This window comes from Bacillus rossius, chromosome 3, assembly GCF_032445375.1.
Source record: "Bacillus rossius redtenbacheri isolate Brsri chromosome 3, Brsri_v3, whole genome shotgun sequence".
Lineage (NCBI taxonomy): Eukaryota > Metazoa > Arthropoda > Insecta > Phasmatodea > Bacillidae > Bacillus > Bacillus rossius.
The window spans coordinates 54,579,917-54,603,298 of record NC_086332.1 but is presented as its reverse complement, the minus strand read 5'-3'; the positions used below and the strand labels follow the sequence as shown (position 1 = coordinate 54,603,298).

Here is a 23,382-nt window from a genome sequence, read left to right as displayed (position 1 = left end):
TGCATTTAAATACAAACTAGAGACTTTTAAACATGCATGTATGCGTAAAGGCATCCAAAACACGCATTTTCATTTCTATATACTTTTCAGTGTTCATAAAGCTGTAATAATTAATTTTATTTTTTATACAACGAACGATAATAACGTGAAAAGGTATGCGGGTATTTTATCAATGTGGTTTGACATAATAAATTAAAAATTTTCGTCGTAATCGGTGTGGTATGTATAGAGTAACTATTATTTTTTTATAAACGGGCATATATATATATTTATATATAAGCCGGGTCGGGCAGCTAGTGTATATATATATATATATATATATATATATATATATATATATATATATATACTAGCTGCCCGACCCGGCTTCGCACGGCTATACTAATGGAAAAAAATTAAGCCACATCTCCCATTTACAGTAATGGTAAATAAAAAAAAATTCAGTGAAAATTTATTACAATGCTGTATAATGTACCGGAGAGACAATTTAAAGCACCGATGGTTTCCCGACTCGTGCACGCAACGTACAACTTATGTACCCGTACTTCGCTACGGCAGTCTACAGGCAGATCACTCTTGCGCCGCTCATTATACATGCCCCTCCTTGTGGGTACGCCACTGCCACGCGATGCCCGTTGCCATGGAGACGCAGAAAGCATGACTAATGCAAAATCCGGTTCTCATGCAGACAAAGTACCCACTGTTGCCTGGTTTTAACCACCCACGGGATATAATTTTCGGAAAATTTCATCCAGCGTAACATAAGGAACATTACTGTGAAGTTTCAAGTCTGTAAAATATATATACTTGAAAAAAAGGGCAATAAAAAACAAAATAAACACAGAGTGAGGGAAAAAACAATAGTTTAGGTTTGCGATTTAAAGTGATAAAAAGTATTTAAATACTAATTGAACTCTTATGAGGGTACTGATTGCTTCGTTATTAATATCACACGGGTGTTTTTTACTTGTATGGGAAAATTAAGAATGATAAGGCATCTAGTGCGTGGCAACAATGTTTATAGGCAATAGGAAATATGAACTTCTAGCGTCTGCGGCATTGCCAACATACACTTCGTACGTGTACTGCATGTTGTATTTAACCCCCTCCAACGCATTTGATTCTAAATTGGACTTTTAGTAAGGATCCCTAATGTTATTGATAATATAATATAGCCTATAGCCTTCCTGTATAAATTTACTATCCAACACTGAAAGAATTTTTCAAATCGGACGAGTGGTTCCTGAGATTAGCGCGTTCAAACAAACAAACAAACAAACTATTTAGCTTTATAATATTAGTATATGTGTATATATATATTTATATATATTTATATATATATATTCCCGAAATACAAACTTTCTTCGGGTATTTAATTACACAAAACTCCTTTTAGTTATAGTAGACAATTAAAAAATATACAGAAGAAATTCCGGATACAAACCGATTTAAATGCATGGATGTATATTCTATACTAAATTCAGGTTCTTGGTAATAATATGTATGTTAACAGTAATATAGCATTAAAGTTCAATGGTATATATTAATCTTTTTGTGAGACCCCTACTGATTGCGATCACTTCACGACTTACATGTGAATGTGTGCGCGACAGGTTACACCGTAATGCCATTTCCTTTCTTTCTTAGAAAGGAAATTTGATTTTCTTTATTTATTATTTAAATGCAGAAGGTGAATGCATGGGTAAACCTAGTTAAGAGTAATATTTTAGTTAGTTTTTGGTTCGATTTTGTAATGTGTACCTTTTGTTCTTGATAATTTTAAGCAGCGCCATCAATATGTTGATTTTTTTTAATTTTAAACGGATGATAATTTTTTTTTTCTAAGGTGGTCATGTATAAGAGAAGGCGTTTTCCCCATTAATTCTCCACCAAGGAGGTTGAATAAAATGAATTAAGTGAAAATACCAGGAATGTGTTAACGCAAATATTAAATACAAAGTAAATATAAAAAAAAACACGATGCTCAGTTCGAGGTTCTGCACCTCCATGCCCAGGAGCGGCGATAACGTGACCCCCAACAACAGGAGCCGGGTGTCGAACACGACCCTCGGCCGGTGTTTATCACTTCCCGAGGGTAAGGCGCAGCGGAGAGCTGGCAGTTTTCAACACCTGCGCTGCTGATTTACCTCCGCAGCTCCAGACCACGGGGACCCCGTCCATGTCAGGTAACACGCCGCGCCGGGCTGGTAATAATCTACGGACTGGCCGGACCTTGTAGACATAGGGTCCTGTTCGATGATCATCGCTTGGGAACACAAGCGCCTTAAGGGGGTGTCTCCGGCGTCCCCAGTCATGATTTTATATTTACGCCAATCACAGATAAACGTGATGCATTTTTAAGTAGTTTAACTTTTACGACATTAAAAATATATTCATCTCATAATATTGCATAATTACCTGGCAAAGATATGTCTTTATTTTTTGTGGAGTAAAAATAAGAATAATTAAATGGATTTCAGAACTAAAAATTTTAGTTCTAAAGGCAATTACTGCCTTCTTCAAGCTAGGGATCGCATGCATACATCCGTACCAGAATTAAATTTGATAAAACTCAAGCTACCACTTTTTCAAAAATACGTTCTATGAAAAGTCACAACTCAGTTGCAGTTTTATTATGAGTTCTATCTATATAAAGAACACGCGAAGAACTCTACAACCTCAATGTTTGACTTGTTAAAACATAGCTATGAATTTGAGTTTTGCCTTCTATACGTGAAATATTCGGAGTACAAACAGCAAAACAGATTAGGAGTTGTTACTGTTAAGCTATATTTTGTTAATTAAATATTCCATGTGTGCTATGGCGATGCACACAAAAGTTTAGTAACATTATTTTCACACAAGTTAAAAATTGATGGAAACGTAACCTTGATTATTTAATTAGCTGGTAGATGTTATTTATAAAATACAATTTTAAGATTTTTTTACCCCCCTTAGATACCAAAAATTGTAAAATGAAATAGACAAATGACACTACCTAATGTGATGAAAAAAATTTTTTCTTTAATAAATTAAATCTCCCCCTTTTTTCTTGTGTTGTTGAATATATGTAAAAATATGCTGAATATTTATATGTTTGTTATTAATACCTGTCTTATATCTACGTAGTTTTGAATTATCTTTGCGGATAAATATGTATTTCTTTTAGAAAACCATGTTTACTCTCTTTTTACCTTAAGTGTACAATTCCGGAAAATTATATAAAAAGGTTGGTTCTTTATAATCTAGGTACTAGTGTTACCATATACCTTTTCCCACTATTTGTATTAGCTTCTGAGATATTATTTATTATTAGACTCTAGACTTACCTCCTTTTCAAGCAATTCAAAATAAAATCTCCCAATTTTTCAGCCTGTATACTATTCCATTTAAAAGGGTCTGTTGTTACGAAATTCATCAGAATCCATTCGCTAAAAGGTTTTTTATATGATTTTAAAAAATTACGCACAGATAGACAAACGGACGTTCAGACCGATTTTGAAAATTTTATTTTTTACCCAATATAATTTTATCATATTATATATCATCCTAATGAAAATATTTTCCTTGAACAAACATGACTTATTTTGAAATTTAACTTAACTATAGATACGTGCAAACAGTTTTGCTGGTTAAATATTATCAAACTATCAACGTGCAAAGAGATATCTTACATAAATGTTAAATATAGTTTGGTACATTTTTAACAAAAAATATTTTACCTCTTGTCATCATGTACAACTATAATTTTGTCTGTCGTACAGCATGAAAAATTATCTTCCAAATTGAATTGCGTTGTGTTACATCGAGAAGCTGTGTAAAATTAGGTTATTCAGGTAGTAATTTGTGTACAAGTTGAGATGATTAATGAACTCGTGCGTGATTGAACTTCATACAGAAACTCAGAGTACAGCATGTTTACTATATAACAAAACAAAAAAACAAATAACATCCTGTAATGCTATTTACTGTTTGTAAATTGAAAATGAAAAAAAAATGCGAAGCATCTCTGGGAATAGGTAGCAGTCGATACACACGTGTGCAATGGAGTTGCATATCCCTGGGCTACCCCACTGCAAGGTCACCACCATTATTTAAAAATTTGAAGAAGTAGGCCTATTGCTTCTGATGGACTGAAGCAAAAAATATTTTAAAAGTAGCATTTACAGTGTGAAATAGTTTTCAGGAAAAAGACGTGCTGTATCTATAGTTATTTATTTAATGAAGTCCTTAAGTTGAAGTACTCAATTGTTTGAAAAATTAGAGTTTTTTTACGATATAAAGTTTAAAAAGATACTAGGTTTAGTTAATTATAAAAATTCAATGCTCTTAGTCGTGGATATATATTGTCATGTAAAATAATAGCTTAAAGTTTAGGAAAAATTTCTGAAAGCTGTTTGTTAGAAATGATTAATAGTTTTTTGTTACCAATAAAGTATGTGTTTAAGACTGTAAAATGTTTTAATTGTATATAAAAACATATTTACCTTATTTTTTTATTACTTACAAAGACCTTTTTATTCAGACTAAAAAATTACAGTAATAAAATATCATATAAATTTTGACTCAAACTCGTACTTATTCCACAGTTTGTCAGAAGTTATAAATAAATATTTTTTTTTAGTTAGATAAAAGAAAGCTCTCTGAGTAGTAACAATCGCTGAAAAATATAGATGTTTCCTATCACACACAGACGGATAAGAAGCCGGTTGCGCCGGGCCTATCAGATGTCACGGGCCATAGATCACGCTGAGCCAGACAGAAATCCCAGTGACAATTTAAATCTGTAGCCTGCTGAGCGCTGCTCACCGGCGCTGAACAGGGAAACGAAGCAGGAACGGACTCTTTAGTTGTCGAGAGGAGTGAATGCGCGTAAAGGGAACGCTATACGGTGTACGAACAATTAGAACAGAATCCTATTTTTCGCTCCCTAAAAATATTCCCTTCTAAGTGATTACTATGTGCCATTAAAATAAATTGCTAAAAACCTAAAAAAATTTAAAAAAAAAACGAAAAACTACTTACAGCTGAGGAAACATTTAGGATTTTTTTTCTTAAAACAGAGATATTAAACCACTGATAATAGTAAACGGCATCATTTCCCTTCATTATAATTAAATTAATTGTGGTTAAATGCTATAAAATAAAGATTCGCTGATTCCTCCCTTGGCACTTCGCTGCAATTTGTTTTCGATACCTAACTAAAAAAATAAAACATTCACACACAAATTATTGGTGCATGGACAACAAGTGTGAGTTTGAAGTGAAACTTCTCAGGTAAGAAAGTATATAAAGGTGTGCAAGTATGAGAATGGACAAGTAGGCAATTGCGCAAGTGTGCAAGTATGCGGACGAGCATATATATAAATATGCAAGTGTGCCTTAATTGAGACATGCAATCTGGTGATCCAATCCTTATCCGTCCACCAAACAAGCGTCCCACTACTGATCGTTGTACTTTTCGTTTCCCTCTGAACGTTAAAATTTATTTAAGTACTCACGTTAAAACCTCGATTGACCATTACCGAACGTATAAGAATTTCATTTCTAAAAGTTTTCTAAAATTAGAATATTTAAATCGCATGACTCCGTTTGTAATCACTTTGTTAAGCGAACAATTGAATGCACATTTATGCATAATTTTCTGCTAAGGAATTACCTACCAGCTGTTTTTGGTTTTGTTCTAAAGAAACCTGTGGATGTGTATGTATGTATGTGTGTAGCATAATTTAACAAAATACCTAATAACACATGTCCTAAATTATCATTTAGAACTATTTCCCCCTCGTTAAGTTCCTTCGTTTCCTGCAGTAGGTACAATTTTGTTTTTATACACTTCTCTCTAAAACTCTTTAGTACATATAAGCAAACACTTAGCATAGGGGTGACTTACATAATATATTTATTAACATATAAAATAACTTACATTCTGCTCAAACAAATTAATGATTTTAAGTATATATATATATATATATATATATAATTGTCAGGAATTCAAACGACCACGCTCTCAATAGGACATCTTTGAAGTATTTTATTTTGTACCCCAATGTTACACATGAAAGTTGTGTCTGACGTAACGACCGACAGGTGGGGGCTCCGGTTCGGGGCCCGACTTCACACGAGTATGCCCGAAGTGCGTTTAAGAGTTACCACGGCCCATGCGCTCACTCTCCTGGGAGAACATGTCTAAGATTCACTTGAATGTAGTCAGACGCCCGAGCATTTCAGAACGTACCCGAAGTTGGCCGCTCGCTCGTGCAACTTCGCAGTTGGAATAAATATAAAAAAATTTCGCGTTTTTTTCAGTATTCTTAAATAACCCTGACCTAACCCAACCAACCATTAATTTTAGTTACAATCGCCTGGTCATGAGAAATCATAACTTCCCGTGAACACGAAGGAAATTAATTTTTGAACATTTTTACACTTGAGAATAGATCTCAGTGTTATTTATGTAACTGACATGATCTATAGGTTTTTAACTTTAGTCACTATCAGCTGAACATGCAAAAACCTAGGCTCCCAAGAAAAAATATATGAAAAGCTATTTTTTATTTAATATAACTATCATAATCTAAATAAAGTGCCAAAAATACAAGAACACGGAGTATCCGGACGTCTGACTCAGGGTCAATGAAACTTAGGTTACTACCTCGGGAAGGCTATAAAAAGACGCGGTGGCGCGTTTCGGAGAAGAGAGCGATGAAGTCCATGGTGAGGGTTGTGGCTGTGGCTGTGGCTGTGGCTGTGGCTGTGTGCTGGTCGCTGGCGTGGGCGCCGGCGGCGCAAGGCTACGACTTCCGGGATCCACACTTCAGTGAGTACCCCGCCTTTTACACGCACGTTCGCACCGGTTTAGAACTACTTCCTGAATATTTTTTTTTGTGTAAACATCTTAGCTCTTGGTATACGGCATTTGGTAGGAGCAATTTCGTGAATGGAAAGGAAGTCGAACAGAAAGGAAATGTGTGTGTGGTGAATGGCGCAATCTGAAGTTCACAAAGCCAAATGGAAACTTTATAATATTAAATGTTTGATGAATTTTACCAAGATGAGCAGCATTATAATAATATTGCTTGTCGAAAATCAGGTCCAAAGCTAGTGATTGGTTTTTTCTTCAAAGGGTTTTTTTTTCCGCTGTGATTGGAGCTATTTCATTATATAGTATACAATTTTTGGTGCAAATTAAATGATTTATTAGTCCACATACCTGCTTCGGCAGCGAATTATAGTGGCACGTGCTGAAACTGCGTGTGATTCGCGTTAAGAAATGTATTTGAAAACACACTTTGCGTATATTTATCGTGTTCGGCATTATTTTTATAAATTTTTACGTTTCATGTTACAAGTGTTATTTTCATCATCAGAACGCATGAAAATTTTTGTTAATGAGGGTTTTCAACCACGTACGAAGGGTATCATTCTTCATGTAATTTAATTGGGGATTGGTCAGCCATGACAGCGATTTATATAATTATTTTTATTTAGTTAAGTTGGGGCCAGGTAAAACATGCATAGACACAGGGAAAACCGTGGATTCAGTCGTGCAGTATGCAATAGGGCATGCATTAAGCAGACATGTTAGGTACGGGACCAAAGAAGATGGTCAATAAGTCTCCTTCCTGACGTGATATCATACCTACCATTGGTGTAGATTCCGGGGGGTGGGGGTGGGGGAAGTCTGGAGGCTCTGTTTTTTTCTGATTAAAGAAGCCGTTTATGGGGGAACGTGGAAGATAAACGTAATAGTAACGCCAGAACTATGATTTAAAAATTACCCTTTTTTTAATACTCTACAGTTTCTCGCTAATTTCATGCATACAGGCCATAAACACCCTACTGAGATGACTTGTGTCGGTTAACTCCAGGCACACAGAACCCGTTGGGCCGCAAATTCAACGAACACTTGCGAATCCTAAAGCTTTGCTTTCTTCATACCTATCACTAGTATAAGTTTTATACTTTCTTGTGGGAATTTAGCCTTCGAACCTGCCACCATTTAACTCCCAGCTCAGTACTCCATCTTAGAGCTTTGTTGGGCCATGATAGTTTTTGATGCTTGGGTGTCATTTTCCTGTCCTTGTGCCTCTTGGGATTTGAATCAAAGTGCACTGATTCCAGCGTTGGACAGGATCATATCAACCTTAGGACTGATAACAATAAATGCATACTACTTTCGAAGTGAAACCTCTTTACAGCCGGTAGGGTACTTAAAGGGGATTACTCATTAGAGAGTAATGAAAATTGCAACGCTCTGGAGTGAGTACGTTCGATGAAGGAGAGGTTGACTGCGAATAACGAATAAAATAGAGCCAGAATACTGTAAGGATTCTTTGCAGGTATTTTCTTTGACATGTTTATTTAATAATTTTATGAATGTATATGGTGTACTTTATAGTTTGTTTTTATAGATTGGTTAGTGTGTGTAAGTGTGAAGTTTCTCTTCTTATGCTAATGACGGTTAAGTACAAATTTTTTGTATAAAACTAAATTATTCATGAAAAAACATATTTTTGAAGGAATTATACCACTCGCAATGGCTACAAGAATTTATTGCCTTCGTGCAGTTACATTTTAAAATTCAAGAAGAATACGAAACCCCCCGACACACTTCCATAGGTTGCTCAGGGCTGTTTGCGGAGTGTTCACTTATGCATAGCCCATTACTCTCGAAGGTCGTGGTTAGCTTAGGTGGCGGTTGCGTCACGTTCTTGTGCAAAGGTCGTGGGATCGCATCTCAAATATCCGGAGTGCCCCAAATTTATTTCGCGTTCAACTTCGTGGTAGTAATAAAAAAATAATTGTACGACTTAAGATAATCTTAAATTTTTGTTGAGCTAACCTACCCAACTTGCGACCAACGTGCGAAAGCTTTTCTTCCAAAAAAAAATTATTAAGGAATGAATTTTTGTGAAAATAATATTCATGTAGCATACTTTACTTTACCTTAATTTATTTTTAGTTTTAAAACAGCAAGAATATTTAAAAATAAGATCCAAAGGGTAATATTCTTATAGAGGGGCTTTTACATAAAGTAAAATAACAATTTTGAATATTTTTCTGAACCTGTATTTACCATGGAAACGTTTCTGAATTCATATTTTTTTCTGAGAGATCACCGTTTATAGCTTACATTTCAATGCGTGTGCATTGACGTGGCTGCTGCCTTTTTTCTTTTTTTTCTTTTCCATATGAATATGTGTGTTTGTTTTGGAGAAATTGAGTAAACAGTGGTATTGTTTTGATAATCAAAGGAGTAAATATGATGACTCTATAGCAATTATAAGCTAAATTATAATGTTTCAATTTTCTGTTTTTGTAAATAACTATTTAAATTACGGAATCTTTGTTTTCTGACATTTAAATTTAAAGTAGGATTTTGAGTCATGTAGTAACTAACATTCGGATGGGAGCGAAGTAAATTTAAATCGTGAGAATTGTCGATTACGTTAAATTAGCTGCATTACAAATACGAATATTTAAATTATTGTGGACGGTTGGTTGGGTTAGTACAACTACATCTAAAACTCTGTAAAATATTTTTAATGCTAGCTTAGGAATTTACGATGTAGCTATCTTGACCTAAAAAAATAAAACTTCACATGATTTCAAAGTAATTTTAATGCAGCTAACATAATCAAACCAACCGTCCACATTATTTTGAAGCATTATTTTATGTTGCTTACCAAACGTACTTTTCACAAATTTACTTAATTTTTCCCAATCATATACACACACACTTACCCACTCGGAAAAGCAATGCACAGGTATTGTAATGAAACTTATTAAGGGTGATTTCTTAGAAACCAGTGGGAATATAGAAACACTGTTTTCAGGGTTGATATAGAAACGACTCTAATGTTCGAAAAAGGAATTTTCGGACTTTTATTTTTTTTTACTTTTTTGTAAAAGCCCGTCTGTAAGATTATTACCATGCGAAGATACGATTCTGGCGTCTGACTTGAAATCAATTAACCTTGTTTATTTCTTTGGGAGTGGTGCTTCTTGAGCGATGGGGGGGGGGGGGGGGGGGGTAAGAGTCTGAAGGGGTTGAGGGGTAGTGGGGAGGGGGGGTAGGGGCTTGAGTAAAGCACGTGTCCTGCGACAGTGTTTTCCAGACGAGATGGTGCGCGCGGAGCTCGAGCAGTGGTCACTGGACGAGCCGGGCCGCCAAGCGCGCTCCGCCTTCCAGCAGGGACACAGCCGCGGCCGGGCGCAGCAGCTACACTGCTCTCCGCAGCCGCAGGTGCGCTGCCCGTCGCGTGAGCTGTCTCACACCGTGTCCCCTCAACCGGGCTTAAGTAATTACATTTCTGTCGAGTAGTGCCAGTGGTAGTGCCACCCGCAAAACAACACTTGAATTTGTTTAAATTTACGAATCACCATAACAAGAACAGCCACATAACGTTGTTTGCAAACACAGTTTACAGGAAAAAAATCTGCCATAAGGATATCCAAACCATTGGCACTGACTTCGAGTTAAACAAAAGAAATTCTCGTGCCCAATCCTAGGAATAGTGGTTCAGAACCAGTATCCTTTGGCTGCAATGCGGCTGTGACTTATGACTCTATCAGATAATAACATTAACAAATACAGAATGAACGGCTGTAAGTAGTATAGTTATGCCGATTCATGCGCAGGTTTTGGGTTGAGATGTGTGTGAGGTTCAACGGCTCGCCGCCATCTTGGATTTAAATTACCTTTGACGTTTAAATTTTTTTCCTCTTCTTATCCAAAATTTACTTTCAGTTCTTCAAAATGAAACAAGTTGAAACTTTATCGAGCATTAATTTTGAATTTTGAGGAACGATTTCTTTTTAATCCTTAAAAATAATCCTGACTAGCGATTATATTTTATGCGGGGTTTGTATTGGCAAATGAAAATATTAAAAAAAAAAAAAATATCTCTGCAACTTCTGTTAGAATCATCGAATAATTCCAATTGTATGTAAATAAGACTTTTTTTTATCTTTAATAGCAATACATATTTGAAAACTTAGATTTTTCTAAGCAATAAGAGTTGTTAAAGATTACGGATTTCGGAAGATGTAAACAATATTGCTGTGAACTGTTTATACTGTTATCTCCTGGTGTCTCCTTTCATTGTATAAATTTAGTTTATAGACACTTTAAAACTGTAAGACTTTCAAACCATCGAAGCAGTGCCACATTTACAATTAAGTAACAGAGCTGCAGGAGGTAGGTTTGGAAAAATTCGTAAGGCGAGTTAAACAATTTAACAAAGTGTTCTTCTGTTCACAGATCGCGTGCTGTGGCGACACGCCAATCTTCAGCGTGCGAGAGAGCGTAGTGGAGATAAACACTAAGTGCCACAAGAAGTACGCTGCAGAATCTGCGACAGGCAAGTGGAACTAGACTCTGGTTCTGTTTCTCTGTGTTGTCGCTTCTTTGAGCCAGCTGTTTGCTGCAGAACTCACCGTTTTCTTCTCGGTACAGGATAAATAACCTACGTGTCTTGTTAAATTCTTGAACAAATCCTTATATTCGTTTGCAAGGACGATGGTTATTTTTGCTTGAAATACTGACGTCAATAGTTATTTTTTCTTAATATAATGTTTACAGTATTAATTTTTGCAAAAATTCTGCGAATAATTGTTATTGTCACTGAAAATTATGTGGGAAAATGTAGTTTTTGCTGAACGCACCATGTTTCAGAGCAGCTTGTATGTATTACAGTTTTTTTTGCTGTAACAGTTGGTTCTGTACATGCCCAAAAGGGATCGCCACAAGATGGACAAAAAAATGCTTATATGAATTTTTTTGACTGTGTCGTTTTTGCCAAAAGCTCTTCATATATAAATCTAAGTTGGATCAACTCGAACCGGAGACGATCTAGGAAAATTGGAAACCTAGGTTAGCCGAAAAATTCGGGAGGATAAAATCATTTCAAGTAAACGTACTTACAAAAAAGTAATTGGCCACTCTTATGTTAACATGTTATACTCTTATTAGACATTGTTCACGTTGCTGACACAGCCAAGTCTCTCTGTTTACATTGATATAATGTAAATGTTTTAAAAATTCTACTACTAAAGCCACGCGAAAAATCTAAACAAGGAAAAAAGCAGGTGTAACAATGAAATATTCACAGGTTTGCTGTCAGATACTTGTCACAATGTTCAACACCAAAATGTATTTTAATGTCTCTTAAAAACCATGAATAAGACATCTTACTCTTGTATTTATCCAAAGTTTTCAACTGTATGGTTCATATATAGGTACGTATATTCATTTTCCACAAATAGGATAAAAATGTTGCAAAAAAACCTTTAAAGAAGTTAATGACAGTTAGCTCTGAACCAAAAATTTCTTCAGAATAGGCAAGAACATAATTCACCGGTTTGATATGAAATTGTTTGAAATGACGCGATACCCATCTTTCTAAGTTTATCAAACAATGAATTGATATTTTAAACTTTTGCAAATGTATGGGACAATCTGTTCGTGTCCATTGGTATTGTGATAATGTTATAGCTAAATTGAAGGATATTAAAAGTGAACAATTAAGTATATTTATCAGCAAACAACAAAATGCAAAAGTATTATTTTTTCAATAAATGTGAAATTATAATTGTATTTTCATGCAGTGTCTAAATTATAATATCACATCGTTTACATACGCTTAGAGTTTAAATATCCACATTGTTAGACCAGACATAAATTATTATCCAGCTCTTTGGAAGTTAGGCTACTTTATACTGTTACGAACGCAGACAGGACCGCGACGCGTGCCAGATTCGAAGCTGGCTGGCGGCCCCGCACGGCCACTGACGTCACGCGCCGTCCACTGTCGTAAGGCATGCCACGCGTGCCTGGCCGGATTACAAGGGTCCTCGCAACCCTCTAACACTTTATGGCCCCTCTCACCGTCCGGCTTCGGGCCATTGACAATGACACTTTTAGCGGCTTGGGAATTCTGTGGGTTTCCCGAGGCTGCCGCGTGGAGTGGCGTGAACAAACACAGCCTTTCTGGACTTTTCGGGCACCGGTTCGGCCAGAGGTGACGCGACACTTCCAAACACACACACCCCCCCTCCCTCCAGACGTTTTCAGAAAATCTGCCAAGAGTTTGAAAGCAGTGACGCCGGCCTCCGCGAGAGTTCCGAGAGTTCGGAGAGTTATGAAAGTAGCGGAGAGACTCTCCCCCTCGGGGAGTGATACTGGCGGTACCCTCACGATAAGCGAGAAGTGAAGAGGGCAAGTGGCCCTTAGTGAGCGAACTGGTTTCATCAGGAGGTGATACCTGCTAGAACGCCAGGCGAGCCAGTCGGTTGCGACGAGCGATAGTTGAGGACTGTGCTGCGGCGCGGCGTGGGTGAGTGTGGCAAGGAAGCGGACAGAGGCGGACAAAAGAGCGAGCCACTATCAAGCCAAGCTCCAGTGGAAAGTCTTAATGTTTCAATGACCATGAACCCTGTTTTATCCCTACATTATACTAGTAACAATACATTTTGTCTGACGTATATGATTTAAATGTAATAAATGCATAATATTATGTTCAACACAGACTTCCAGGAGTGACTTGAAGTGCAGACATATTTGATTTTTTTTATGGATTGATATGTGAGTAAAACCAGTAGATTAAAGTGAAATCTGAGTCCATCTGCTTTAAATAATAAATATCTGAAACATTTACTACCATCCTATTATTTTAGCTTTATTTATTTAATATATCATAACCATACAGAGACGCTAAGAGATTATAGTTATTTTTTTCAGGAGTCGATGGCATAGACTACTTCAATTGCACAAAAATCACAAGCATGAAGAGGAGAGCCGTTGTAAGTAAAAATTAGAAAAAAAATATTTTGAATTTGATAAATAAATGCACTTTTAAGGCACATTCATAATATTTATTTTTAACACGGTTGATTAAAAAATTACTTTGAAGCAAAGACAATACTTACACAGATTGCTTAGTAAGTGGTTTTTCTGTAGTTAAAAAATACGTGGCAGTAATTAGGATTTTTAATATTCATGTCTTAAATAACTGTAAAATTAGTTTATTCTTTTCTGACTTTAACTTAACATTTCACAGTCCATACGAAAAATAAAACCTGTCTGAATAAAAAATATATATTTACGATGATAGCTATAAATTTAAACTATAAGAATTATACTTTATAATTAACGGTTGGCATTTAAAAAAATTCTGTTAACATCGCTTAACAAGTTTTATAGATTTGTTTTATTTTAATTTTTAAAGTGAAAATATTAATTATTGTATATATTGGTTTCAGTGTATAAAGCAATGCGTTGGAATGGAACTAAATATTGTAAGTATCAAAAATTAATAACTTTAATCTGTGTGCAAACATAGTTTTTCCTAGATTTAAATATTTATTTTATTTGAAATTTAAAAAAAAATACATTTTTTTGTGTTTAATAAATGTTTAAGGATAGTATATAAGGGATTTTGAATTGTCATTTAATACGCAATGTTAACGTGTTTCATCTCTTTAGTACAAATTGTAATTTAATCTTTAGCAGTAAACACTCACATATTTTCGATGTGATAAATAAAACATTCCAAATTATAGCAAAGCCAAAGCAAAAACGTGATGTTACACTGTATAGACTTGTTTTGAGGTTAAGTATTTATAATAATTGTTCTTGAACACTTAGAATCTGATATGAGTCTAAATCTTGAGTAACGTTACAAGGAAGATATAAGTTGTATCTAAGATTATAAAATGGTTCCAGTTGCTAGTAATTTGCGATCAGTAAATTAGTTACATGTTAAGATCGGAGTTGAATTTTTTTTGTACTTGTTTACGCGAGTGAAAATATAAACAACAGTAAGATATGCAAAAATAAAATTTGTGGTTTAATTATTATTTGCATTTTCTAAGTGGTATTTTGTGTAAAATAATGGCATGCAATTTTTCATTTAGCGATTTGTTTTAAACCCGGCTGCAGCGATGTCATTTTCTTTGCAGCGGTAGAATATGCTAGAAAAATAAGTTCAGCAGACATTTCTTTACGCGAAACAATGCCTGCCAAAACAATGAAAGTTCGCCTGAACATGGCAACAGACGGAATTTTTTCTTCTTTTTCCACAAATTTTTGTGTTCTTTTTTATTTAACGTAGCAAATAAAAAAACCTTCTAAGAAAAAATATTAAAATAATTACGTAATGAATTGTATGTTCGATTTTAAAACACTTATATATAAAATTGTTCTCCTATATTGATGTATCAATTTTCTTTTTTATAAATATATTGTCTCCTTGGATACATGATAGTTACAATTGCAGAACATATGCCTACACATTAAATCCATTTATCCATATGCTCCGAAATAGTAAAATAATGACTTCTTACTAATTAAGAAAAACATTTTCTGTGAGATATAACAACTTGGTAAATCCTCACAGAGATTTTGCATCATAGCGTTTAGAAAATTTATCTTGCAGGGTGCTGACACTAAATTAATATAAAAATGCAATTTAGAAAGACATAACTTTAGAACATGCTAGATATATTTTTTTTTGTTTTGTGAAATATTATTGTAGTTATAAATTTTAATAGTTCTAGGTTATGTATTCCTAGCTTTCAATTGTTCCAAGTTGGGTCTTTATAAGCTATGACAGTTCTTAGTTGCGTGTTTCTAAAATATTTTAGCTGTAAATTGCTATTTTATCGAGTTATGACCTTTCTAAGTTTTTGCTTGTCATTGCATTTATAAGTTAATAAAATTTTAAGCTTTTTTTAATTCATTAAATTTTTAAGCTGTGTGGTTCAATGCAATGGTGGTTCTAAGTTCTGAAAATTTATGTTATTTTTAGATCCCTGCCCTTGCATAACGGAGATTTTGGTACACTCCCTGAAAAATGTCGCTTGATTTCCTCCAGGTTCTCGTGCATACCGATGTAAATTAATTGAATAAAAATTTTCACCCAAATAACAAATGACATGGGGCTGAACTATCATATTCAGATATTGTCATCTTATTTATCTTACGTATAAATATTAATCTATTTTTTTCTCTTGAGCTGAGTTTTATAAACACGTGATCGGTTATTTCCTGCCGAATCGCTTGACGTTAAGCAAGGGAAGTTATAAGCAGTAATCAAACCGTAGTGGCAAATTTAATGAGAACAATTATTGCATATAAATACATTTAATTTATTTTAAATTTTTATTTTTTTGTGGATTCCGTCCTAAGAAAAGGTAAAGGTGTAATTTTAGACACACAGGAATGTGTAAAACGCCAGATGTGAAATTAATGAAAATCAGATTGCTGGCTTTTGTGGTAACGTTTTGAAAACTTTGTTGGTTTGCAAAGTTGAGATGTGTCGAAGGGATGAATTTTTATTTTTCAACTCTAAAATTACTTGCTGCAATTTAGACTGAAACGTCGGTACAATCTACTGCTTTGACACGTATCTACCTCGAAAGCTAATGTGTAACATCTCACCTGAATAATTTACAAATTCATGATTACTCATGTTGAAATTGCAATTTTAATACACAATTCGGACACGAAATTTAACATTGAAAACTTAAAAATTAATGCCAAGTGTGGTAAGTAAACGCAAATTGTGTTTTCAACTAAATTTATTGAAGCGAATCACCGCTATAATTCATTGCCCGAGCAGCTACGTCAACAATCGTATCATTCGAATTGCAGATCGAAATTTCAAATATACACGGCTCCCATAAAATTGAAAGGACTCGAAAAAATACTAAACACTGACTTGGTATTTGATTTTCAACCAGAAATTTTATCAAATTACTGCCTATTTTGTTAAATTTCCTCAAACCGTAGATGCTATAAAGATATTCCTTTTTCGTTTGTGAACTTTGGTACGCGTCATCCGCCTCAGATGGCAGCACCGTGGTTACACGTTTCCGTTCCATGCGACTTCCGTTCCATTCACGAGTTTACTCCTACCAAATGACCTAGAGACATGCAAAATTCGCCGTTTCGATGGCCTTCAGGATAGACTGCACATATGCCCTGTACACTCGGGCAAATAACGCAAGTTCATTGGCTGCCGACTTGTAAGTCGTCTCAGCTGTTTTTGGCTGTGATTCTATCCTTCTTTGATTGAGGGTTCATAACTGGTTGAGATTCGTCCAGATGAACAGTAGGCCGATAGCAAAATTATTTAAGTGGTAAGTATATTTGTTTGAATTCTAGCCTATCACAGAATGAATCCGCGAAATTTGCAGGTCTCTAAAAATGACTAGAGACCTGCAAAATTCGCGGATTCATATCGTGATATGCTACATTTCAAATCATTATACCTTAGCGCTGCTTCTGCAATTGGTTCACTGTTAATCTTGAGTAATGAGGGCCAATTAGAGACCCTCACTCAAAGAAGTGTTGAATCAAAGACACTCGGTCGAGACGACTCACAAGTCAGCAGCCAATGATAAGGTGGCATTTGCTCGAGTGTTTAGAGTGTAGTAGAGTCTATCCTGGAGGTCATTGAATCCGCGAATTTTGCAGGTCTCTACGAAATGACATACACCGGGAGGTAAGATGTCACACACACAAAAAAAAAATACGTTCTCGACAACGTTGCTTGCCGGGACGAATGTGTCCGGAGGTTCTCTGTCCGCGCGTCTCCCCAGCTCGACGCCGACGGTAACCTGGAGGACGCCCGCATCGCGGACTACATGCTGCAGGCCGTGTCGGGGGCCGCGTGGCAGAGGAGGCTGGCCGAGGAGGTGGTCCACAGATGCGTCCAGGCTACAGAAAGTGAGACCCGCCGCCCTGCCCGGATACAGCGGCTGTCACGCAACTCGGCGTCAACCCGTGGCCCTGCTAGGGTGCACACGAAGTCCCGCGACTCAACGTCAAGCCGAGAACACGGTTCTGAATTAAAAAGAAAGTTGACGTAGTTTTTGAGTTGTATACCTGCTTTTTTTTTCAAAATTTTTTTAATACCCACTTTGCTCCCAATTGTTACATAATGTGACTAAAAATTATTTGTTACGCAACAATAAATAACTTTACCATTGTCAATAATTCAAAATTAAATCATACATGCTACATGCATACATACTTTTGGGGGGAAATATTTCTTAGTGCGACTTATGCTTTAAATATTTTAATGTAAAAAAATTACTTTGTTACTAACCAAGTTATTTGCTTTAATTAGCCATCGTTTAAAATATATTTTGCTAATTTGGCTAAGTATTTTTTTTAATGTGTGACTTGTCAAATTTACCGATTAAAAATGTTTTGCCGCATAATTATTCAGAAATAATATATTTTTTTCTTTAAAAGTAAGTATTTTATTTCCAACAGTTATCAATAGTAGGGTTGTTTGTGATAACGTAGCAAAGTTATAGTTACATTATATAATAATTTGTTACAAGGTGATGATTAAAACACTTTTGAAAATTTTCTTATAACTCAAGAATTACGATACGTATTAATTTTTTTTTTTTTTTAAATTCAGATCACTTATTTACTGGCCTATCAACCGTTCTCGTCTCAACTTTGAGATATGGGACACTCTCTATGTTCATTTGGACGGTTAGCAAGTCACAATTTCAGCAAATTTTTATATTATCTTTACAAAGGAGAAAAAATCATATAACATCTTTAATAAAAGTACATGAATTTGTATTATTGAACTGTGTCAGTTAGTATTATTTTGAATGTTTTTTTAATACATGCATTTGTAGTTATTTCGTAGCTTCGCGTAAATCTAACATAGTGCTCGATAAAAATTGGCGAAACTCCATACAACAAACTTTTTATAGTATTAAAATCAATTTTATTTTCTATTTTGAATATCATAATTTTTTGAATAGCATGTGTTTGTTTAAATGTTTAAAAAAATATTGTTAAAAAACAAGTATAACTTTCTTCTACTTAACCTTGCCAAATAGCAGTTTGCAGAGATTGGCTCTATCTAATACAAATTGTACTACCCGGCTTTGTGGGGGTGGATAGAGATTATGAACATACTAAGTTTTCTTTTAAAATTACGATAAAAAGTATGGTATCTTAATACATTTCAAGTTCAAATAAATATATATATATACATAAACCAATTCTGTGTCCATGTAATACAGATAAAAATACTAAGAATGGATTAATATCAGTAAGTTGAGAATTAAGTCCAATGGATCTGTTTTCTCTTATTAAGAAATATTGCTAAATCTTAAGAATATATATATTTTTTAAATCAAACACAACCTTTGACTATCGGCGAAAATTTAGATCTATAGAATTGAAAAAAAAAAAAATATTTCGTAATAGTGTAGATTTTGCGTTTACTTTTATGAACAAACTTACATATTCTCTTTATAATGTAAGTTTTTATTACGTATTGTAGTTATTTACGAGAGTTATTTCTGATTTTTTTTTTTTAATTACTGTCTGGTTTCTAGGGTCATCGTTTAAGGCGGGGGAAGAATGCAACCACGCAGCTATGGACTTCTTGTACTGTACTTGGGCGGAATCTCAACTGGCAAGTTCTTAGAATGAATACATTTTAGTCAACAAGTGACATACCCAAGGAAGATTTTCCCAACAGGTTTATTTAAATTTCATAGTATCCTTGCTTCTTAATACGTCTTTATTCAGCCCACATTTAATTTAAACAAGTATTTGTTATTTCATATTTACAACGGATATTTATTTAATTTTTGCTCTTATTTTACTTTGAAATAATTTAATTATCCTTTTCCATTAACGTTCTTCCTAGCATTGTTTTATTTTGACGTACATATTTTTTTCTTCGTCAATAACAAAACTGAACTTTAAATTTTAAAAAAAATCATTTTTGGTAGGTATTATAACAATAAATAATGTTACTTCAAAGGCTAAATACAAACCGCCAGTGCTTTGTTGTTTTAACAAACGATTTCAAACCCTCAATTCATATTAAGACTTAAATGCTGTCCTTTCATTTCTCAAAACCTTTAAAAACTGTTATTTTAGGCGATAACACTATTTATAAATTATAAAATCATGTTAATGGTTCAATTTAAATGACAGATCAAAGAGATATACAATATAAAATAATTTTAGAATTTAACCTCTTTAAGGCGTACCATCATAAAAATTTTAATTTATTTTGCTAATAAGAGCTATTTATGATTAAATATCTGGATAATGAGATAGTAAAATCAATTATTTACGTGTTACACAGTTGCGGATAGCCGAGAAACTAATTTCTAATGAAAATTAAACAATAATTCTTTTAAAATTATTTGCCTAACATTTTGCAACTAAGATATTACAAACCACATATATCGTACAGAAAATTTGCTACAGAGCAACTTAATCTAAAGAATTTTTAGTGAAACATGTTAAAAAAAATATAGTTGATAGAATAATATAACGGCATGAAAATTTAATTCACATGATGCGGTATATCCGTTCATTGAATGGTTCTTACATTGTGTAAAATTAATTTAATACTTTTTTGGACATACGCCATTGGTGGTTACACTGAATGTTTTAAGAAACCTCAATAATGAGGTACTTATTTGTCCATTATTATTTTTTTCTGCAACTGACTTGACTAATTCCTTCCACGGAATTTTCTGTGTTGTTTAATTTCTGACATCGGCTTATTTTGGCTTGTTTTCTGTGTGTATGCTTATTCGTCCTTTTTGTCCGTTAATGAAGTTTCATATGACACACAGTGTAAACAGCAATGGAGCATGTCCTAAAGATATCTTGCATCTGCGTTATATCGTCTGGAATTTATTTTTTGTATGAAAAGTATTTAAATATTAATTAATGTATAACATGATTTGCAGAGAGTTTCTCTGTTTTGTAAGTCATAGCAGAGGAAACCAATTTAAGTGTTATATTAAGTTTTTTTTTGTACCGTGTAAAAACATTAAAAACTTGTAATTTGGCCTAGTGCCAAATAGTTTCGTGTATTTGTTAAAAAAAATTTAATAAATTAATGAATTAACATAACATGGAGGATGAAGCCAAATGTAAATGAAAAATGTTCACAGCTTCGTTGAGGGATTTCTCTAAGACTACCATCGTCGTGCGATACACGAGTGGATCCAGGTATAGCTTAAAGCAAAGTTTCGACTGTTTCCTCACAAAACTCTATTTCAGGCGCGCAACTTCAACACTGGTGGTGGGGGGGGGGGGGGGGGGGGGAGGAGGAGAAGGGCCGTTGCAAAGCGAAAATGCGCATGCTGATTCGAGGCCGGTTCGGTAGCGAGCGTCGTCTATTCGCAGCTCCGGTGACAGCGACAGTGGCGCGGAAATGTCGTGGTGGGAGGTGACAACGCTGTCAGTCTGCTGACATGCAGTTTGCCGTACAAGCGCGTATTTACAGCTGCGTACTCTCCGCTAAGTCGTACAAAAGTTGTCTAGTTTTAAATTAGTAATTCAAGATTACGCTTGTGTACAAACATTTTCAAGAATCTCCTTTTACTTCAAACTTTTTTACATATTTTTTATGATTTAAAAAATATCTTTATTCAACTTTGACACATTCACGAAACAAGTTTACAATTAACGGTACCCTGTGTTGACATGAGTAGAGACGGTATCATTCCATGATTCGAAAATTAAACGTAAAGGGTCTTAAATTTCCTTATATATAACAAAGATAAATTTTACTTTCACACTGTTAATTAATACCAATTGCCTTTTAATTGTTCTCTTTACCATTACCGATATAAGCTATACAAGCTCAATATATTAGAAGTAATTAAATATAGTTAAATTTAAAAAGAATTGTAATATAGTCCCCAATACAGGTGTGCAAGAATAATAATAGATTTTAATAATACTGTTAAGATTTTTAATGAATTTAAAATTAAAAAAATGAATATTAGCTCAAAAATAAAAATGTTGAGTTAACCCAAGAAAACGTAAACTTAAATATCTATCTATTAAAATTTATTTAATGTTATATTACAGTAGTAGTGATAGATTTCATAGCTTTATAGCTTTTACTTAGAGTTTGTGGGTTACATTCCCATTTTGTCTTGGACGGTGTTAAAATACACTATTAAAAAAATGTAAGTAAAAATATTCTCAAGTATAAAAACTTCATTCTTTTTTTTTTTCAGAGCTGTCCAGAGTCGCACCGAGTTACAGGTATATTTAAAATTTCTTATTTAGTGTTACAAAATTTCTCACAGAGAAAAATTGACAAATATACTAATTTTATTTATAATTACGTAATAAGTGTGGCAGAAATATAACTGACAAAAGGAATGTGTTTAATAATAGGAACATGTATTTTATCAAATAATTAAATCAAATATGGAAGGATGCTAAAAAATATATTTAACAAAACAATTTTACATTTTCTGAAAAAATAAGTATTCCATTTTGTTCAATAAGAAATATCTTACAAAAAAAGTTTAAGATTTAATTGAAGCCAACATTATGAAGAATTTTTTTTACTTGCAACTATTAAAAACAACACTGTCTTTGTGCGACTAAATTATGACATCAATATATTGAAATTAAACTGTCGTTAAGACGACTAATTTTAATCTGTCCTCTAGCGGCTTAAGTCATTGTAAATAACATGCAAACTTATTTATTTGTTGTAAATAAGCAAATTACTTAATGGTATTTAGTATCTTTATCAATTATTTAAGATTGTAACAAGTTTACCAGTACCCGACCTTTTTAAAAGAATTGTTAAGACGATGTTTACACTATTTTTAGCGAACGTGAATTTGACCGAATTCATGTTTCCTCTATGTGTTAGAATTTTAACTAAACTAAGTAATAAAACGATATGATCATGCATTTCCGCCTAGGCAAATGAAAATGCCTTGTTATTTTAACTGACGACAGATCACTAACCAACCATGCAGATTTGAACATTTTTACAAAATATTGTTTAGAGGGATTAGAAGAGATGGTCGAGAACTTACAATAAGCTTACTTAGTCATTTATTAAAGATTACTTCAAAATAAATCTATTTACAATAGGTGGTGAAGGTAGTTTAAAAAAATTTACTGTTCTTTACTGTCTACTTGTAGCCTTATAACTATGTAAAATAATACAGCCCCAGTTTGACAAATGTAAACTATGAGAACAATTTTGTTTAAAAAATATATATTAAAAAAATTTATGTTTGGCAGTAAAACCCAGCATTAATCACAGTGGAGTTGATTAAAAATGTTTTATTATACTAAGACCAAGGAGGTTTTTTTTTAAGGAAACGTGTATTTAGAGTGTAAACAATTTTTTCTGAAACACGAGGACTGTAGAATAAATTTCTTATATTGTTTGCCTTAGTAAAAGTCGTAAAATATTTTTTTTGGTTCCACAAAGTAATTTTAAAATGTCAAATTTAGCCTTAATATTTTAAAATAATGTAATACTCAAAGAATCAAAACTATTTTTAAAACATATTTAAAATATGAAGTTACAGAAAAATTATTAT

The 23,382-nt window shown here is 33.9% G+C and overlaps 2 protein-coding genes across 2 annotated transcripts in view; one reads left to right on the top strand and one right to left on the bottom strand.

The window, feature by feature from the left end:
- Nucleotides 1-23,382, bottom strand: part of LOC134530706 (uncharacterized) — a 466,998-nt gene that overhangs the window by 69,098 nt on the left and 374,518 nt on the right. The gene's annotated exons all lie outside the window — the stretch shown is intronic.
- Nucleotides 1,897-11,359, top strand: LOC134531443 (uncharacterized). Its single transcript, XM_063367148.1, has 4 exons — nucleotides 1,897-2,186; nucleotides 6,648-6,820; nucleotides 10,112-10,249; nucleotides 11,267-11,359. The coding sequence occupies exons 2-4, from the start codon at nucleotides 6,706-6,708 to the stop codon at nucleotides 11,329-11,331; spliced, it is 318 nt and encodes a 105-aa protein (XP_063223218.1). The 5' UTR covers nucleotides 1,897-2,186; nucleotides 6,648-6,705; the 3' UTR covers nucleotides 11,332-11,359.